We start from the raw sequence: 16,240 nt of genomic DNA, 5'->3' as shown, positions 1-16,240 counted from the left end.
TTAAATATTTTCAGTCATTTCTCAGACTTGATTTTCTGGTGTCAGTTTCTTGGTACAACCTGTTAATGAAATGTGTAACAAATTACAGTTGATCACACATTTGCTGTTCCAAATTTATTCTACCAGCTGGTAACAAACAAAACAAACAGAAAAGTTACTTTGGGTGGTGTTGGGAAGCACTGGTAGAGAAATTAAGTGTCACTTACAACACCTAGTGATCATCTAGCCAGAACAAATATGGTGAACAATTAACAAAAAACGGGATACAAAATTGAGTTTTCCATTCCTACACTTTCCCAAATGTTCCTGAAATTTTCTCACCATGGACAATGATGCATTTTTGTTTAAGAATCTGTTATTCTCAAAAGGTAACAATGACATTTATAGGCTATCATTCCAACCCTATTATTCATAGTAGGTCCCACCAATATTCCCAAGTTTACTATCCCTCTGCTTCTTACTAACCGTGAATATATGCATGGGTTTTAGGTCTATGAACTTCTGAAATTTCAACTGCTTTTATTATTATTATTATTATTATTATTATTATTATTATTTATTTGCAAGCAGAGGTATAGAAGACAGACAGAGAAGTACAGAATGTGTACACCAGGACCTCCAGCCACTGCAAGATAACTCCAGATAACCTTTTTCAAGGTTATAAAAATATGCAAAGATCAAGAATATCTTTCTTAGCCAGACGTGGTGGCTCACGCCTTTAATCCCAGCACTTGGGAGGCAAAGGTAGGAGGATCACCATAAATGTAAGGCCAACCTGAGATTACATAGTGAATTCCAGGTCATTCTGAGCTAGAGTGAGACCATACCTTGAGAAACCAAAAATAAAATAAAATACAAAAATAAAAAAAGAATATCAGTCTTAAATCAAAAATGTAACCTATGGCTGGACCTTGTCTGCAAGGCCTAATGACCAAGGATCTATTCCCCAATATCCATGTAAGCCAGATGCACAGGGAGATGCATGCATCTGGAGTGTGTCTGCAGTGGTTGGAGGTCCTGGCATGCCCATTCTCTCTATATATATCTATCTGCCTCTTTCTCTCTGAAATAAGTAAACAAATAAAATTTATAAAAAATGGATCTGGAACTGGAGACATGGCTCAGCAGTTAAGGGACTTGCCTGCAAAGCCTTAACAACTTGAGTATGAAAGCGAGGTGCACAAAGCGTCACGTGCATCTGGAGTCGATTTGCAGTAGCTGGAGAGAGGCCCTGGTGCACCCACCTTCCCTGTAGCTGGACATGGTGGCACATGCCTTTAATCCCAGAACTCAGGAGGCAGAGGCAGGAGGATTGCTGTAAGTTCAAGGCCAGCCTGGGCTACAGCAAGACCCTACATTAAAAAACAAAATAAAATCTAATCTGAATAAAAAATGGGGTACAGTTTCTTCATTAATTGAATGACCATAAAAGATGATTACATTAAATCATATTAACCAAAGGAGTTTTTGTTTGTTTGTTTGTTTTTGTCTTTTGAGGTAGGATCTTACTCTGGCCCAGGCTGACCTGGAATTCACTACGTAGTCTCAGGGTGGCCTCGAACTCATGGCAATTCTCCTACCTCTACCTCCCAAGTGCTGGGATTAAAGGCGTGTGCCACCATGCCCAGCTCAAAAGGAGTTTTTAAGAAATCCTTTTATTCAATAAATGATAAAACTAAGATGTGAAGAGGTTAAGGAACTAAGTAAACAATGCAAGCTAAAGAAACTATTGGCTTCCCACTTGCATGTCTATCCTCTCACACAAAGCCACACAAATTCAGACAGGAAGATACTGGGTAAGCATACTAGAGTCAACAGTCTCACTTCTGATATACTGTCTCCAAATAAATCAGGTAACTTTATAGATACTATTGGCCCATAACAGAAGCAAACAATTTCTTTAATTCTCTTAGGTACATTTCAGAACTTCCTCTCAAGGCAGGCACAATCAACAACTTGTCAACCACCTGAAATACATGAGTGCCTGACACTACTGCAATCAATCATAGCCAAGAGCATTCACTTGACCTGGGAGGGACAGAGGACATTTAGAAGACAGAGGGCTTCAAGGAGTCACTTAAACAGATTTCTTTCTCAGTCAATTACTCTGAAAGCACACAATAAAAAGTAAATTAGTTGAGTGGATACTTTCAGTAACTGCTGATGCTGTTTCGAAATTTAACGCAAACCCTCTTTTCAAAGTTTATTCTCTTGCTTATTCACAGTGAAGAACAGCAAGTGCAAAAACCAATAGAGATGATGTTCTGTGAAAAGAATTTTAATACTAAGTAATTAAGTTGAAGGCTGGAAAAGAATGCCTTATTTTGGTGTCAGGATGAATAGCAACCCAAAATTTGTTTTTAATTTTTTTCAAAATAATTACAAAACTGAAAGTCTGTAAATAATCTAAGAAACTCTTCACTTTTCTCACCGCCTTTGACTTCTAAAATACAGTACAACTTCTACCAGCTGTTATTTTAAAGCTGAACAGTAATGAGCATATGGGCTTTATCTATCAAGCAGCTGTAGTGTAGTTAAAGTTATAATAATTGTCTTTCTGTAAGATAAATTTACATTAAAATCTGGCCAGCTAGAAATAAATAGCTTAACCTTAAAGCCTTCCAAAACAAAATTTAAAAATTCAGAATTGGGCTGGAGAGATGGCTTAGCGGCTAAGGTGTTTGGGGTTGCCTGCAAAGCTGAAGGACCCCAATTCGATTCCCCAGGTCCCACATAAGCCAGATGCACAAGGGGGCACATGCGTCTGGAGTTTGTTTGCAGTGGCTAGAGGCCCTGGTGTACCCATTCTCTCTTTCTCCCTCTTTCTCTGCCAAATAAATAAATAAATAAATATGAACTATTTTTTAAAAATTCAGATTTAGGCCAGGTAAATGTCTTTTATTCCAGCACCTAGGAGGCAGATGTGAACTGCAGGCCAGCCTGGGACTACAGAGTGAGTTAACAGTGAGCCTGTATGTAAAAAAAAAAACAAGCAGGGTGTGGTAGTGCACGCCTTTAATCCCAGCACTTGGGAGGCAGAGGTAGGAGGATAGCCATGCCATCCTGAAACTACAAAGTTGATTCCAGGTCAGCCTGGACCAGAGTGAGACCCTACCTAGGGAAAAAAAAAAAAATCAAAACAAACAAAATTCAGAAGCATGCATGATGTATCAAAAACATGTATAGGAAATCCCTAAGTTTCATACTTTTATGTTTAAGTGTACATAATATGCACGAAGCCTAAATTAGTTTATTCCACATAAAAGTCCAAATTCATGTTTTCCTTCTTGATCAAAATATAGGAGCATCAGATAGGCTCAGGTCCTAATTATTGATAAAAGCCAGCATTTAATTCTTAAAAGCTAATAGTAAGAATCTATGACTTTTTTTTGACTCATTCATCTCCAAATTATAGGCCCATTTATTTGTGAGGAATCTTTTAATACATGTGAGACAGAAACTTCCATTTCAACTACAAATTATTTATAATGAGTTTAAATAAAGTGGAAGAAATTCACAGTATCTTCTGCTATGAAAAGTAGAAAATTGCCTACCTTTATCTGGATGATTCAAAATCATAATTCTCCTATGGGCTGTTCGAATTTTGGCCTTGCCAGCAGATGGGCTGTAAAAAAGAATGAACAGTGCCAAATGCAAATTTTAAATTAATTATATATGTGGGTTTCAAGAAATTAAAAACTAATGAGAATTTCACCATCTTGTGGACAAATACAAAATTGCATCTTTTCACTTAATTCATCATCAAAATAAATTATATTAATTAATCATCAGAATAAATCATGTTTCAATGCTATATTATGTTTCTCTTAAGTCTTTTGTAATGTCAGTCCTTATTCTCAGTTAAAAAAAAAGACAAGAGTTTGAGCTGTAGCTTAGTTGTAGAATACAAACACAAGACCATGGTTCAGCTGCTAGGGTGCTCCCATCTAAATAAAAGTAAAACATAAATATGTCAGGAGAGTCTCACTAAAGTTATTTTGAAGGAAGATAGTAGAGTAATAGTTGTGTTTTAGAACTAGATTCCTGGATTTTAATCCCAATACTGCTATGTAGAATTGAATAATTTTGGTCAAAGTTTTAATCTTTTTTTGTTCAGTTTCCTCACTATAAAACAGGGCTCCTAAGAACATACTCCTCACAGAGCAGTAATGGTTACAATGTACTAGGAAGTGCCTGGAATGTAATGTGTGCTTCCTAACAGTGTGCTTTCACTATCTTTCAACAAGCAATCTCAAAATACCTTACAGCTCAGTTCCCCTACTTTGAAAGAAAACCATGAGAAGAATTTGGCTTGGAGAGCTTATATTGCATAAGAAAATTAGAGGAGAGGCCTGGAGAGATGGCTCAGCAGTTAAGGCGCTTGCCAGCAAAGCCAAAGGACCCAGGTTCAATTTCCCAGTACCCACGTAAAGCCACAAGCACAATGGAGTTACAAACATCTGGAGACTGTTTTACAGTGGCTAGATGCCCTGGTGTGCATATTTTCTCTCTCTCTCTCTCAAACAAATAAGTATTTTTCTTAATTAAAAAAATATTAGAGGGGCTGGAGGGATTGCATAGTGGTTTAGGCACTTGCCTGCATAGCCTAGGGATCCAGGTTCAATTCTCCAGATCCCACATAAGCTAGATGCACATGATGGTGCGTGCATCTGGAATTTGTTTGCAGTGGCTAGAGGCCCTGGAGCACCCATTCTCTCTCTGTCTCTCCTTTTCTCTCTAATAAATAAATAAAAAGTAAAATACTTAAAAAAATTAGAGGACAAAGTAAAATAAAACCCTAAATTATTATGGTAAGACTAACTTATCCAGTTAGAAATGCTTCTCATTAGTAGTTTGTTTTGTTTTGTTTTGGAGGTAGGGTATTGCTCTAGTACAGGCTGACTTGGAATTAACTATGTAGTCTGACAGTGACCTCAAACTCACAACGACCCTCCTACCTCTACCTCCCAAATGATGGGATTAAAGGCATACACCACCATGCTCAGTTCATTAGTACAGTTCTTGAGAATGATTTAAAAAAAAGAAAAAGGAGCACTAACACTAAAACACTGTTGCTACCCAATAGCTATACTATCTTATCTCAGCTAGTTAACCTCAAATGGGGATAATCATGGTACCTAACTTAAAGAATGACTGTGGGGTTGGAGAGATGGCTTAGTGGTTAAGTGCTTGCCTGTGAAGCCTAAGGACCATGGTTCGCGGCTCAATTCCCCAGTACCCACCTAACCCAGATGCACAAGGTGGCACATGCATCTGGAGTTTGCAGTGGCTAGAGGCCCTGATGCGCCCATTCTCATACTCTCTCTGCCTCTTTATCTCTCTGTTGTTCTCAAATAAATAAATATAAATAAGCAACAACAAAAGAATGACTGTAGGATCTAAAAAGCATGCAATTTTAGTTATTAGATATAAGTTCAAAATATTAATTCTACCACTTTTAGCTATGAAATTTGTCTTGGTTAAACTGAATTATAATTTTCTCATATATAAGAAGCACATCTCCTAGGCCTACTTTAATGATTAAAGGATGTTTATGACAATACATTACTTATTATTATGTATTAAGATTCAAATACAGGGCCTGAGGAGATGGCTAAATAGTTAAGATGCTTGCTTGCAAAGCCTATGGACCCTACCTGGATTCCCAGTATCCATGTAAGCCAGATGATTTAAGTGGCACATGGATTTGGAGTTCATTTGCAGTGGCTAAAGGCCCTAGTGTGCCCATTCCCTCCCTCCCTCTCTCCTTCTCTCTCTCATAAATAAATTAATTTTAAAAAGATTCAAGTGGCAGAAAGAATGTAAGAGCCAAAGGAAGGGTAGGACTCCTTGCAACGTGCTCCCACCAGACACAAAATAGCCTGGATATCCATGACCTCACAGTGCCTGACACTACCTACACAAGACCATTGTAATAGGAGGAGGAAAAGATCATGCCATCAAAGTAAAAGAGACTGGTTGAGAGGGGGAGGGGATATGATGGAGAATGCAGTTTCAAAGCGAAAAGTGGGGGAAGGGAGGGCATTACCATGAGATATTTTTTATAATCATGGAAGCTGTTAATAAAATTTTTTTGGGAAAAAAAAGATTCGAATACAATCCATCTTTCTAACATGTTTTGAATGACTAGAAAGCTCATTGTGTCAATTGAATATGCAGAGGTTGGCTTACCCTTCTAAATGAACAGGGAATGATCCACAAGATCTATTTTGAATAATGCCTTCTCCTTGAGATCAATTGTCAATCCTTGATTCAATGCTTACCAGGTTGTTTTTTTTTTTTTTTTTTTTTTTGGTCAGTACACACTACTGGCACCTCCTGCAGGTAAATAACAGATCCTGGCACAGTGACACATGTCTCTATTCCCAGAACTCAGGAGGCTGAGGCAGGAGAATCTTGAATTTAAGGTCTATGACTCAAGAGTTCTCTTATATCCCCCATGAAAGCACTATTAATGAGGAATTAGCATATAAAATATTTCTTCCATAGGTAAATGAACAAGTATTTTTTATACAAATACTTAATAATTTCCCCTTTGATTGTGTACAGTTTTCTGGGGGACCATTTAAAACTTAACTTTTTGGCTGTGTAGGTAGATCAGACAAACACTGTTTAATTACAAAGACTACTAAATTTTAATAAAGTAACAATTATATACTGTACAAGGGCTATGAATACTATATTGTTTAATTGTTTGCGTGGTGGTGCATACTTTTAATCCCAGCACTCGGGAGACAGAGGTAGGAAGATCACAGTGAGTTTAAGGCCACCCTGAGACTACATAGTGAATTCCAGGTCAGCCTCAGCTAGAGTGAGACCTTCCCTCGTAAAAAAAAAAAAAAAAAAAAAAAAATCAGGAGGCAAAAGTAGGAGAATCACCATGAGTTCAAGGCCACCCTGAGACTTCAGGCTGGACTAGAGCAAGACCCTACCTCAAATAAAATAAATAAACAAACAAACAGAAAAAAAGAAAGAAATGAAGAGGGCTGGAAAGATTGCTCAGTGGCTAAGGTACTTGCCCGCAAAACCTAACAACCTGAGTTTGACTCCCCAGAACCCATGTAATGCCAGGTGCATAGAGTGGCGCATGCATCTGGAGTTAAGTATGCAGCAGCTGGAGGCCCGGGTGAGCCCATTCTCTCTGTTTCTCTGCCAGGCATGGTGGTGCATGCCTCTAATCTGAGCATCAGAAGGCAGAGGTAGGAGGATCACTATGAGTTTAAGGCCAGCTTGACAATACATAGTGAATTCCAAGTCAGCATAGACTAGAGTGAGACCCTATCTCAAAAAAGGGAGGGGGGAGTTAGAAACATGGTTCAGCAGTTAAAAGGTTCTTGCTTGCAAAGCCTGCCAGCTTGAGTCTCCAGTACCTCCATAAAGCCAGACAAAGTGGCATATGTGTATGTATTTATAAGAGGCCCAGGCATGCCTCTTATAATTCTCTCTCTCCCTCTCATTGATACATGAAAACAGTCTTTACAAAAGAAATGAAAAGCATATTATTATGAAAAATTCCAGTATTATTAAGTTCCTATGGCCACTCTACATTTATTATTCCCTTGTTGGTGCTTCCTAGCACTTTTTTATTAGTTATGTTTTCTAGTTGTTCTGTATATAGTCAGCATTTCTCCTTCCATAGATTCTGAATTACTTAGGGGCAGACACTGGGATTGTATCTTAAAATACTATCTCAGATTGAATGTGCAATGGGAGCTTAATGTATTTTACAGCACCCTCCAAAAGAATACAACTATAAAAAGGTGGACTCTTTAAAGAACAATGGCTCCATATTAGAAAGTGCTAATATAAAAGATTGTTGTATTATAAAGTTATAAAGTTACACAAGGGAAAACTAGCCTTTATAGTGAGGGAAGGTGCTATGCAGAGTGCAAGGACAGTAATCAACAATCTTAACCGGCTGTGGATGCTGGGCTTCACTACTATTCTAGCAGGCAAGATGTCCCCACTCATAAAATAGTGGTATGACTGTTATAGGAGTAACCCACTGCTTTCTAACTGAGTTTCAGACCCACTTCCCAGGAAAGAATTCATGCCTGAAGTGTAAACCTGGTTAAAAGTGCAAAGCTAGCATGGTCATAGGCACTTGGGGAGAATTTACTACTGGCCATAGGCTAAATGAACAAGTGGTCAAAATTTTTATGTTTACACCTACAGATTAGTGCTACTCTTAGCTTTTATGACAGAAGTGTCTCTTTGTACTGAGTGAAGGTTAATGCAGATGCACACTGCTGGCAAAAGTTAGCTGGGCGTGGTGGCACATGCCTTTAATACCAGCACTTGGGAGGCAGAGGTAGGAGGATCACCATGAGTTTGAGGCCACCCTGAGACTACATAGTGAATTCCAGGTCAGCTTGAGCTAGAGTGAAACCCTACCTCGAAAAACCAGAGAAGTGTACAGAGTGACTATTATGCCCTCGGACTCAAATAAAACATCTGTACCACCTCCTCCAAGACCTCTTCAAAGGCTTAGGGAATGAAGTAAAAGAGGAGGCAGAAAGTAAGTTAACAGCCAAAAGATGGGGAGGAGCTGCTTTCTGGGCATGGCATGGCCATTACCCTCATGAACTCACAACAGAGCCTGTCAACATTCCATCACAAGATCTCACTCCTGCCCTAGGAGCTTCATGGTTTCTGGGGAAGGGGAACTGTTCTTCCACCATGAAGCTTCTGGTAAGTAACTTCCTACCCATGCTCATGTAAGCAACCCTAATGAAGGGTTACACACACACAAATGACATGAAAGTGAAAAAGGGATTAGTTGGGAAGAAGGGGTATGGAAAGGTGGGAGAAAGAATAAAAGAAGGAGTAATAATGAATAAATATGGTCCAAATATATATGTGTATGAGAGTGTAAAGAAATAATTAAAAAAGGGGCTTTAAAAGCCTTACTTCATAAAGCTAATCATTAGATAATGAAGCCATATATATATAGTAACCCCCAAAACTTCCATTGTACATTTTCTGATGATGCATTGAGGTTCTCATTGTGAATAGTAAGTTTCAATTGAACATGAGGTCTGAAAAAAATCACTTCAGTCAAAATCATCCTTGAAAATCAATTATATTGCTTACAAAAAGACAGTTTCACATCTCTACACATAAAATTTTATAAAGTATTATGTCAACTGAGGTCTGCCAACTACCAAACTAGATTAAAATACAAAGCATAAAGAAGAAAGGCTCACTTACATAATCATGATAATTATATTCTTAGTGGTAAACTGAGGATGAAGGATGTAGTCTGTCTTACTTGCAGAGTATAGTCCTGTCATTTTTGGTTTCGCTATACTGTCTCTAGGTCCTTACTAATTTTTAATATATTGGTTTGTTGCTATAAACATTAAAGATAGGAGAATCCTAGCTTTTGAAAAGCATAAAAATTACATGTAGCTGTGATATATCTTCAGTACATAATTTCACTATAAAATTGCAAGTGTAATTTTAAATATCATGCTACCTAGATCACAGATTTCAAACTACTTCCTGGAGTACTTTGTGCTAGGGGGAGAAAGAAGGAATAGGATGTGGGGAACTTAGTAATATTCCCCAATCCTTTAACAAATGGAACAGTTTATTTACCACTGAATGACATTTAACCTAAACATATACATTTTTACAAAGTTTAAAATCATAGATTTGTATCATTTTAGATAATACCAGATATAATAATAGTATTCCTGGGCAGCCCCAGGGCTTTTTGTTGTAGTGGTAAGTCGCAGTACAGAAAGCAATTGTTTTGTAAAGGAAAACCCAATGTTAACTGAAATAAGAATCTTAGCAAATAATCACCAATAAGTGAAATAGGTGAGAATTTACAGAATTTTCCATTAGCACACAGTATTTTTATTTAAGTTGGTATCAACAGGCTCAGCTCCATTTTATCTTCTACCTTATTACATAGTCCCCATAGTTTAGAGACAGTGACCACAGAAAACAAAACCACAGTAATGCATTCACATCTTGCATATCAAAAGAAAGGGCTTGAGGAACTGGAGATGTATGTAGTTCAGTGGTAGAGCACTCGCCTAGTACACAGGAGCCTGTGGGTTCACTCACCAGCTGATGGCAGAAGGGAAGGAGGCCAGAGGGCAGCAGGTCATTTAATTTCATATTTTAATTTACTATGTTAGGGACAAATATTTAGCTTCTGCTGATGTGAAGAGAGAGGAGCCAACATTTATTTTCCATCTGTTAACTAACTGCTAGGCACTTGTTTAAAAAGACTGTCATCATATCATTCTTATGTTAGTGTAAGAGGATAATATATTAACCTCAGTACACAGTGAAAAAAAGGAAAGGCAAAAAGCTAAAACTACCTTGATAAGACCACTCAATGCAGTGGCTAAGTTGGGATTCATTTTGCTAAACTGATATTTATATTTACTGAGTAGTCATCATGTTTGGTTTGTTGTTGTTGTTGTTTGTTTTTTGAGGTAGGGTATTGCTCTAGCCCAGGCTGACCTGGAATTCACTATGTAGTTTCAGGGTGGACTCGAACTCACAGCGATCCTCCTACCTCTGCCTCCCAAGTGCTGTGATTAAAGGTGTGCACCACCACGCCCAATTTTTTGATTTACTGAGGTAGAGTCTCGCTCTAGATCAGGCTGACTTGGAACTCACTATGTAGTCTTAGGCTCCCCTCAAACTCACAGCAATCCTCCTACCTCTACCTCCTGAGAGCTGGGATTAAAGGTATATGTCATCACGCCCGGCTACCACGTGCTATATTTTGTGGTAAAAACAGCTTAATCATACCTAAATTTAATCTTCACAACAAGTCTATGCAAGAGAAACTAACATATTTTCATAGATGACGAAACTAAGGTCAGAAACTTAGTGGGTAGGGACACTGGTACATCCAAGGGCACCTGACTTCATAATCTGTTAACTACTGAATTTTCATAAGAGATAAAAATTTAGGGCTGGCATAGCAGTTAAGGCACTTGCCTGCAAAGCCAAAGCACCCAGGTTCTATTCCCCAGAATCCATGTCAGCCAGAGCACAAGGTGGTGCATAAGCCTAAAGCTCGTTTGCAGCAGCTGGAAGCCCTAGTGTGCCAATTCTCTCCCTTTCTGTATCTGCCTCTCTCTTTCTATCTCTTTCTCACACATACACGTTCTAAATCAATCAAAATAAAAGTTTTAAAAAATAACTATAATCATCATGTATATTAAGAGAACTGGAAAATATTTTTAAATTATTTTTATCTGTCCTAAGAACATTGGTGCACTGGATAATATTAAATGGATGGCTTTAAGAACATTTATGTTAGGTTTTATAATGTGTCTTATACTTTTATCAAGTCTATGAGTGATATATTATGAAAGCCAAAAAGTCTAGGAGTAGTAACAATAACAATCTGAATAATATTAAGCAAGTTACAGTGGGAAGGGTAAGTTCTGTCATTGTGGTCAACTTGTGGTTTCAGGAAGGCTTCCAGGATGGAGAGTTAGAACATCCCCCAGAATGGGTGGCCCTTTTAGAGGTGGACTATATATAAAGAAGTGCCAAAAGAACACAGAAGCTTTGTGGCTGGCTGTCCGTGCTACTTGTTGGTACATGCATTTACCCTGTTGCTGCTGTCCTTGCTGGACATCAGAAATCAAATTCTTCAACTTTCTCACATGGACATAAGGCCAGGGCTACAGGATTCCTCCAGGTCTTCGGTACAAGATTGGGACTGCTGAGGCATCCACCTTGTGGACTGAGAAGCTACTGTGTTCACAGACTCTTCAGCATACAGACACCCATTTTTGGAATGCCCAGCCCACAACCTGTAATTTATTCTAATAAATCCCCTTTATAATATATGTTCTTCATTCTATCAGTTCTGTTTCTCTAGAGGACCTTGACTAATACAAATAGTTAGCTAATTATCTACTATGGCCCCTTTGCTGAACACCTCTTATGTTCTATTCACTGATAAGGAAACTCCTGTTACTTTAATTGAAATAAAAAACCAAGTTAAAATAAGCCCCCACTCCTTTTTTCCTTACCAGGTCATAAAAATCAATAAAACACTTTGGTTTAAAGATTGGGTTGACCTATATGAGATTAAAAGTTTAATCAACTCTTGTGCTTAATAACATTGATTAACTCATCAGGAGATTTACTGTACATGATATACTATAACCAACTTAAAAAATATAAATGCATACACACCTGGAAACCTAGGATTTGGGATGTGGAGGCAGAAAAATCACAAGTTCAAGGCCAGCTTATGTTACACAGTGAGACCCTAACTCAAAAATCCAAGGGCTGGGAATATAGCTCAGTGGTAGACCACCGATCTAGCATGTTAAAGGCCCTGGGTTCAATCCTGAGCACCAGAAACAAATAAGTAAAATGAATAAAGTTTCTGGGACCTCTATGGTAGGAGAAAACATTCCTAACATTAGCTGGTAAATAATAATCATATAGGAATCACAAAGTATCATTAAGTTTTCTACTATACTTTCCAAAATTAGATAACAAATACCAAAATGAAACAAAAAAATGGTATTTACCAAATTGCAAAAAAAAAAGAATTGTGAAACAAAATCTGCATCATAATTAAAATCTGACAGGCATCAAATTATAAACCAGTCAAAGCGAATTCAGTGTCACAATGAGAAATATCTTCATTGATTTACCTAAAACTTAGGTATTCTTCTTAGACCGCAAAGAACATCCTAACTATCACTGATTTACATCTCAAGTTTTAAAAGGCAAAAATATAACCTCTTGGGCTGGAGAGACGCCTTAGCGGTTAAGCGCTTGCCTGAGAAGCCAAAGGACCCCGGTTTGAGACTCGATTCTCCGGGACCCACATTAGCCAGATGCACAAGGGGGCATGTGTGTCTGGAGTTCATTTGCAGTGGCTGGAGGCCCTGGCGTGCCCATTCTCTTTCTCTCTATCTGCCTCTTCTTCTCTGTGTCTGTTGCTCTCAAATAAATAAAAATAACAAAAAAATTTAAAAAAATAACCTCTTTTTTTATTTGTGACTTTAAACATAAACACAAACTTATTGTAATTTTTCTTCCCACTTTTCAACACAATATTAACTCTAAAACAAAATGAATACTTCAGCAGCACACTTACCTTACACCTAAGATAAGACTAGCTTCTCGCCTACTCATTTTCTGTTCAAATCCTCCTTTATAGTAGGATGAAAGGCTCTGCACAGGAAAGAGCAAGAAATAATTAATTCCATGCATGAGGTAGCATGACCTCAACCCCATCACACTGCTGTAGGAAGAGCAATGCCATTTTACTAGAAGTCAACTTGAAATTGCAGGGAGCAAAGGACCACAAGAAGTTTTTTCAAGAAATTCTACCCAAGATGAACATTTGAAGATGTCAACAATTTTTTTTCAGTTTAAGATGCATTAATTTTTCTACACTGAAATACAACTGAAGAAACAGAAGATTAATACAAGCAAAATGCCAGTACTTTTCTAAGTACTGAAGTATGTTTCTCACTGGAAAACCCTGACTGAGTCATTTAACATGGTTACGAAATATATCTTTTTCCGTACTAAAGTGGCCAACAGAGAAAGATGTCAAGATTTCATGTAAGTTAACAGGCAAGCCAGGAGAGGCTGCAAGGGTGTTAGGAGGAGAGGAGGGTTAGAGAGGAATGACTGTGGAGAGCAGAATAGGACAACAATCTAGTAAGAGACAATGGACAAAAGTGGTAGCCTAAAAGGTGTGAAAAGTGGTCAGATTTTACATGTATTTTGAAAGTAAACTTTAGCTAGATTGAGGACTAAATATGAGACAGGAGTGAAAGAAGACACAGGAAACCAATGTAATTAAAATAAGGTGGTCAAAACATAAATAAGGAAATATAACTAATAAAGAAAAACCAGTCAGAAATACTAAGAATGAAGAACATAGTCAGTGAAATAAAAAACTCTAGAAAATCTAACCAACAGAATGGTTGAAGGAGAAGACAGGATATCTAGAAGACCAAGTGGCAGATCTAATATCCAACAAAAAGAAAGACAAACTAATACGAAAGTATGAATGGGAATTTCAAGATATTTGGGACGCTATGAAAAGATCAAATATAAGAATTCAGGGTAGAGTAGAAGAAGAAGAATTTCACTCCAAAAGCACAGTAGGCATTTTTAACAAAGTTATAGAAGAACTTACCCCAAATTGGGAAAGAAATGCCAAAGCAGACACAGTAAGCCTTTAGAACACCAAAACAAACAAACAAATTAAAAAACCCTAGAAAAAAAACCTCTCCTTGCCATATTATAATTAAACTATCAAACATACAAATCAAAGAAAATATATTGAAAGAAGTTAGACAGAAAAACCAAACCACATACAAAGGCAAGCCCATCAGGATCACAGCATTTATTATTTATTTATTTATTTATTATTTATTATTCAACACAAACTTTAAAAGCCAGAAGGGCCTGAAATATATTCCAAGTTCTGAACAATAACAACTGTTAACTAAGGTTACTTTATCCTGGAAAGCTATCCGCTCAAACAGACAGAGAAATAAGGACATTCCACAACAAAAGCAGGCTAAAGGAATATTTGAAAACAACACCAACTCTACAGAAAATAACTGACAGGATCCTCCATGCTGAAGAGAAAGAAAAACACACATACAAGGAACCTGGAAAAAAACAAATAATACTCACATTCTAGTTAACACAAGAGAACAAAGGTAAAACCAGAGGAACTACAAAACAAGAAAAGTAACTAAATACCTTTCAATAATAACTCTTAATATCAACGGCCTCAATACCCCAACCAAAAGACAGGTTTTCAGACTGGGTTAAAAATCAGGATCTGATGGGCATGGTGGGGCACACCTTTAATCAGGAGGCAGAGGTAGGAGTATCAGATCACCTTGAGTTCGAGGCCACCCTGAGACTACATAGTTAATTCCAGGTCAACCTGGACCAGAATGAGACCCTACCTTCAAAAACAAAAACCAAAACCAAACAAACAAAAAAATCAGGAACCTTCAATTTGTTGCCTCCAAGACAGTGATGGACACTATCTTAGGGTGAAAGATTGGAAAACGGTGTTTCAAGCAAATGGGCCTAGAAAACAAGCAGGGGTTGCTATCCTAATATCTGATAAGGTTGACTTCAGCCCAACATTAGTTAGGAAAGATAAGGAAGGTCACTTTATTTTGATTAAAGGAACACTCCAACAGGAAGACATTACAATCCTAAACATATATGCACCTAACATGGGGGCTCCCAACTTCATCAAACAATTACTATTAGAACTAAGGTCACAGATAACACCAAACACAGTTGGGGTAGATGACTTCAACAACCCACTCTCATCAAATGACAGGTCATCCAGGCAAAAAATAAACAGAGATGCATCTGGATTAAAAGAGGTCACAGAACAAATGGGCCTAGCAGATATATACAGGACATTTCATTCAAATGCTACAGAATACTCATTTTCAGCAGCACATGGAACATTCTCTAAAACAGACCATATATTAGGTCACAAAGCAAATCTTAACAAATATAAGAAAACTGAAATAATTCCTTACACTCTATCTATCTGACCACAATGGGCTCAAACTACAAATCAATAGCAAGAAAAGCTATAGAGCATACACAAAATCATGAAAACTAAACAAAACACTGCTAAATGATGAATGGGTCAATGAAAAAATCAAGAAGGAAATCAAAAAAAAATCATAGCCAAATGATAATGAGAACACAACAAACCAAAACCTTAGGGTACAATGAAGACAGTCCTAAGAGAGAAATTTATAGCTTTAAGTGCCTATATTAAGAAATGGAATTTCAAAGGGGAAAGTGTGGGGGGGAGGGAATTTCCATGGGATATTATTTTATAATCACAGAAAATGCTAATAAATTTTTTTTTTAAAAAAGAAAGAAATTGGATGGCGGGATAGGAACCATGCCAAAGCAGCTGATGGGAGAAAAAGCTTTAAAAAAAAAAAAAAACAGCAAGAAATTAGAAAAGTGGCAAGTAAACAACTTAATGCTTCACCTTAAAGCCTTGGAAAGAGAAGAAAAAGGCAAACCGAAAATCAGTAGACAGGAAGAAATAATAAAGATTAATGGAATAGAAACCAAAGAAATAATCCAAACAATCAATTAAACAGAGTTGGTTCTTTGAAAGGATAAACAAGATTGATAAACCCTTAGCCAATCTGACCAAAAGAAAGAAGAGACACAACTTAATAAAATCAGAGAG

At 37.4% G+C, this 16,240-nt stretch overlaps 1 protein-coding gene across 1 annotated transcript in view; it reads right to left on the bottom strand.

The window, feature by feature from the left end:
* The window catches only part of Dnajc15 (DnaJ heat shock protein family (Hsp40) member C15), a 103,876-nt gene that overhangs the window by 20,044 nt on the left and 67,592 nt on the right, over positions 1 to 16,240 (bottom strand). The window contains exons 4-5 of the mRNA XM_004650994.2: positions 13,124 to 13,200; positions 3,555 to 3,625 (exon numbers count right to left, since the gene is read on the bottom strand). Of these exons, the coding sequence (XP_004651051.1) occupies positions 3,555 to 3,625; positions 13,124 to 13,200 (148 nt within the window). The remainder of the gene's footprint in view (positions 1 to 3,554; positions 3,626 to 13,123; positions 13,201 to 16,240) is intronic.

The sequence above is a fragment of the Jaculus jaculus genome, chromosome 3 (assembly GCF_020740685.1).
Source record: "Jaculus jaculus isolate mJacJac1 chromosome 3, mJacJac1.mat.Y.cur, whole genome shotgun sequence".
NCBI lineage: Eukaryota > Metazoa > Chordata > Mammalia > Rodentia > Dipodidae > Jaculus > Jaculus jaculus.
Note: the sequence above shows the minus strand (reverse complement) of the source record. Positions and strands in the feature narration are given on the sequence as shown.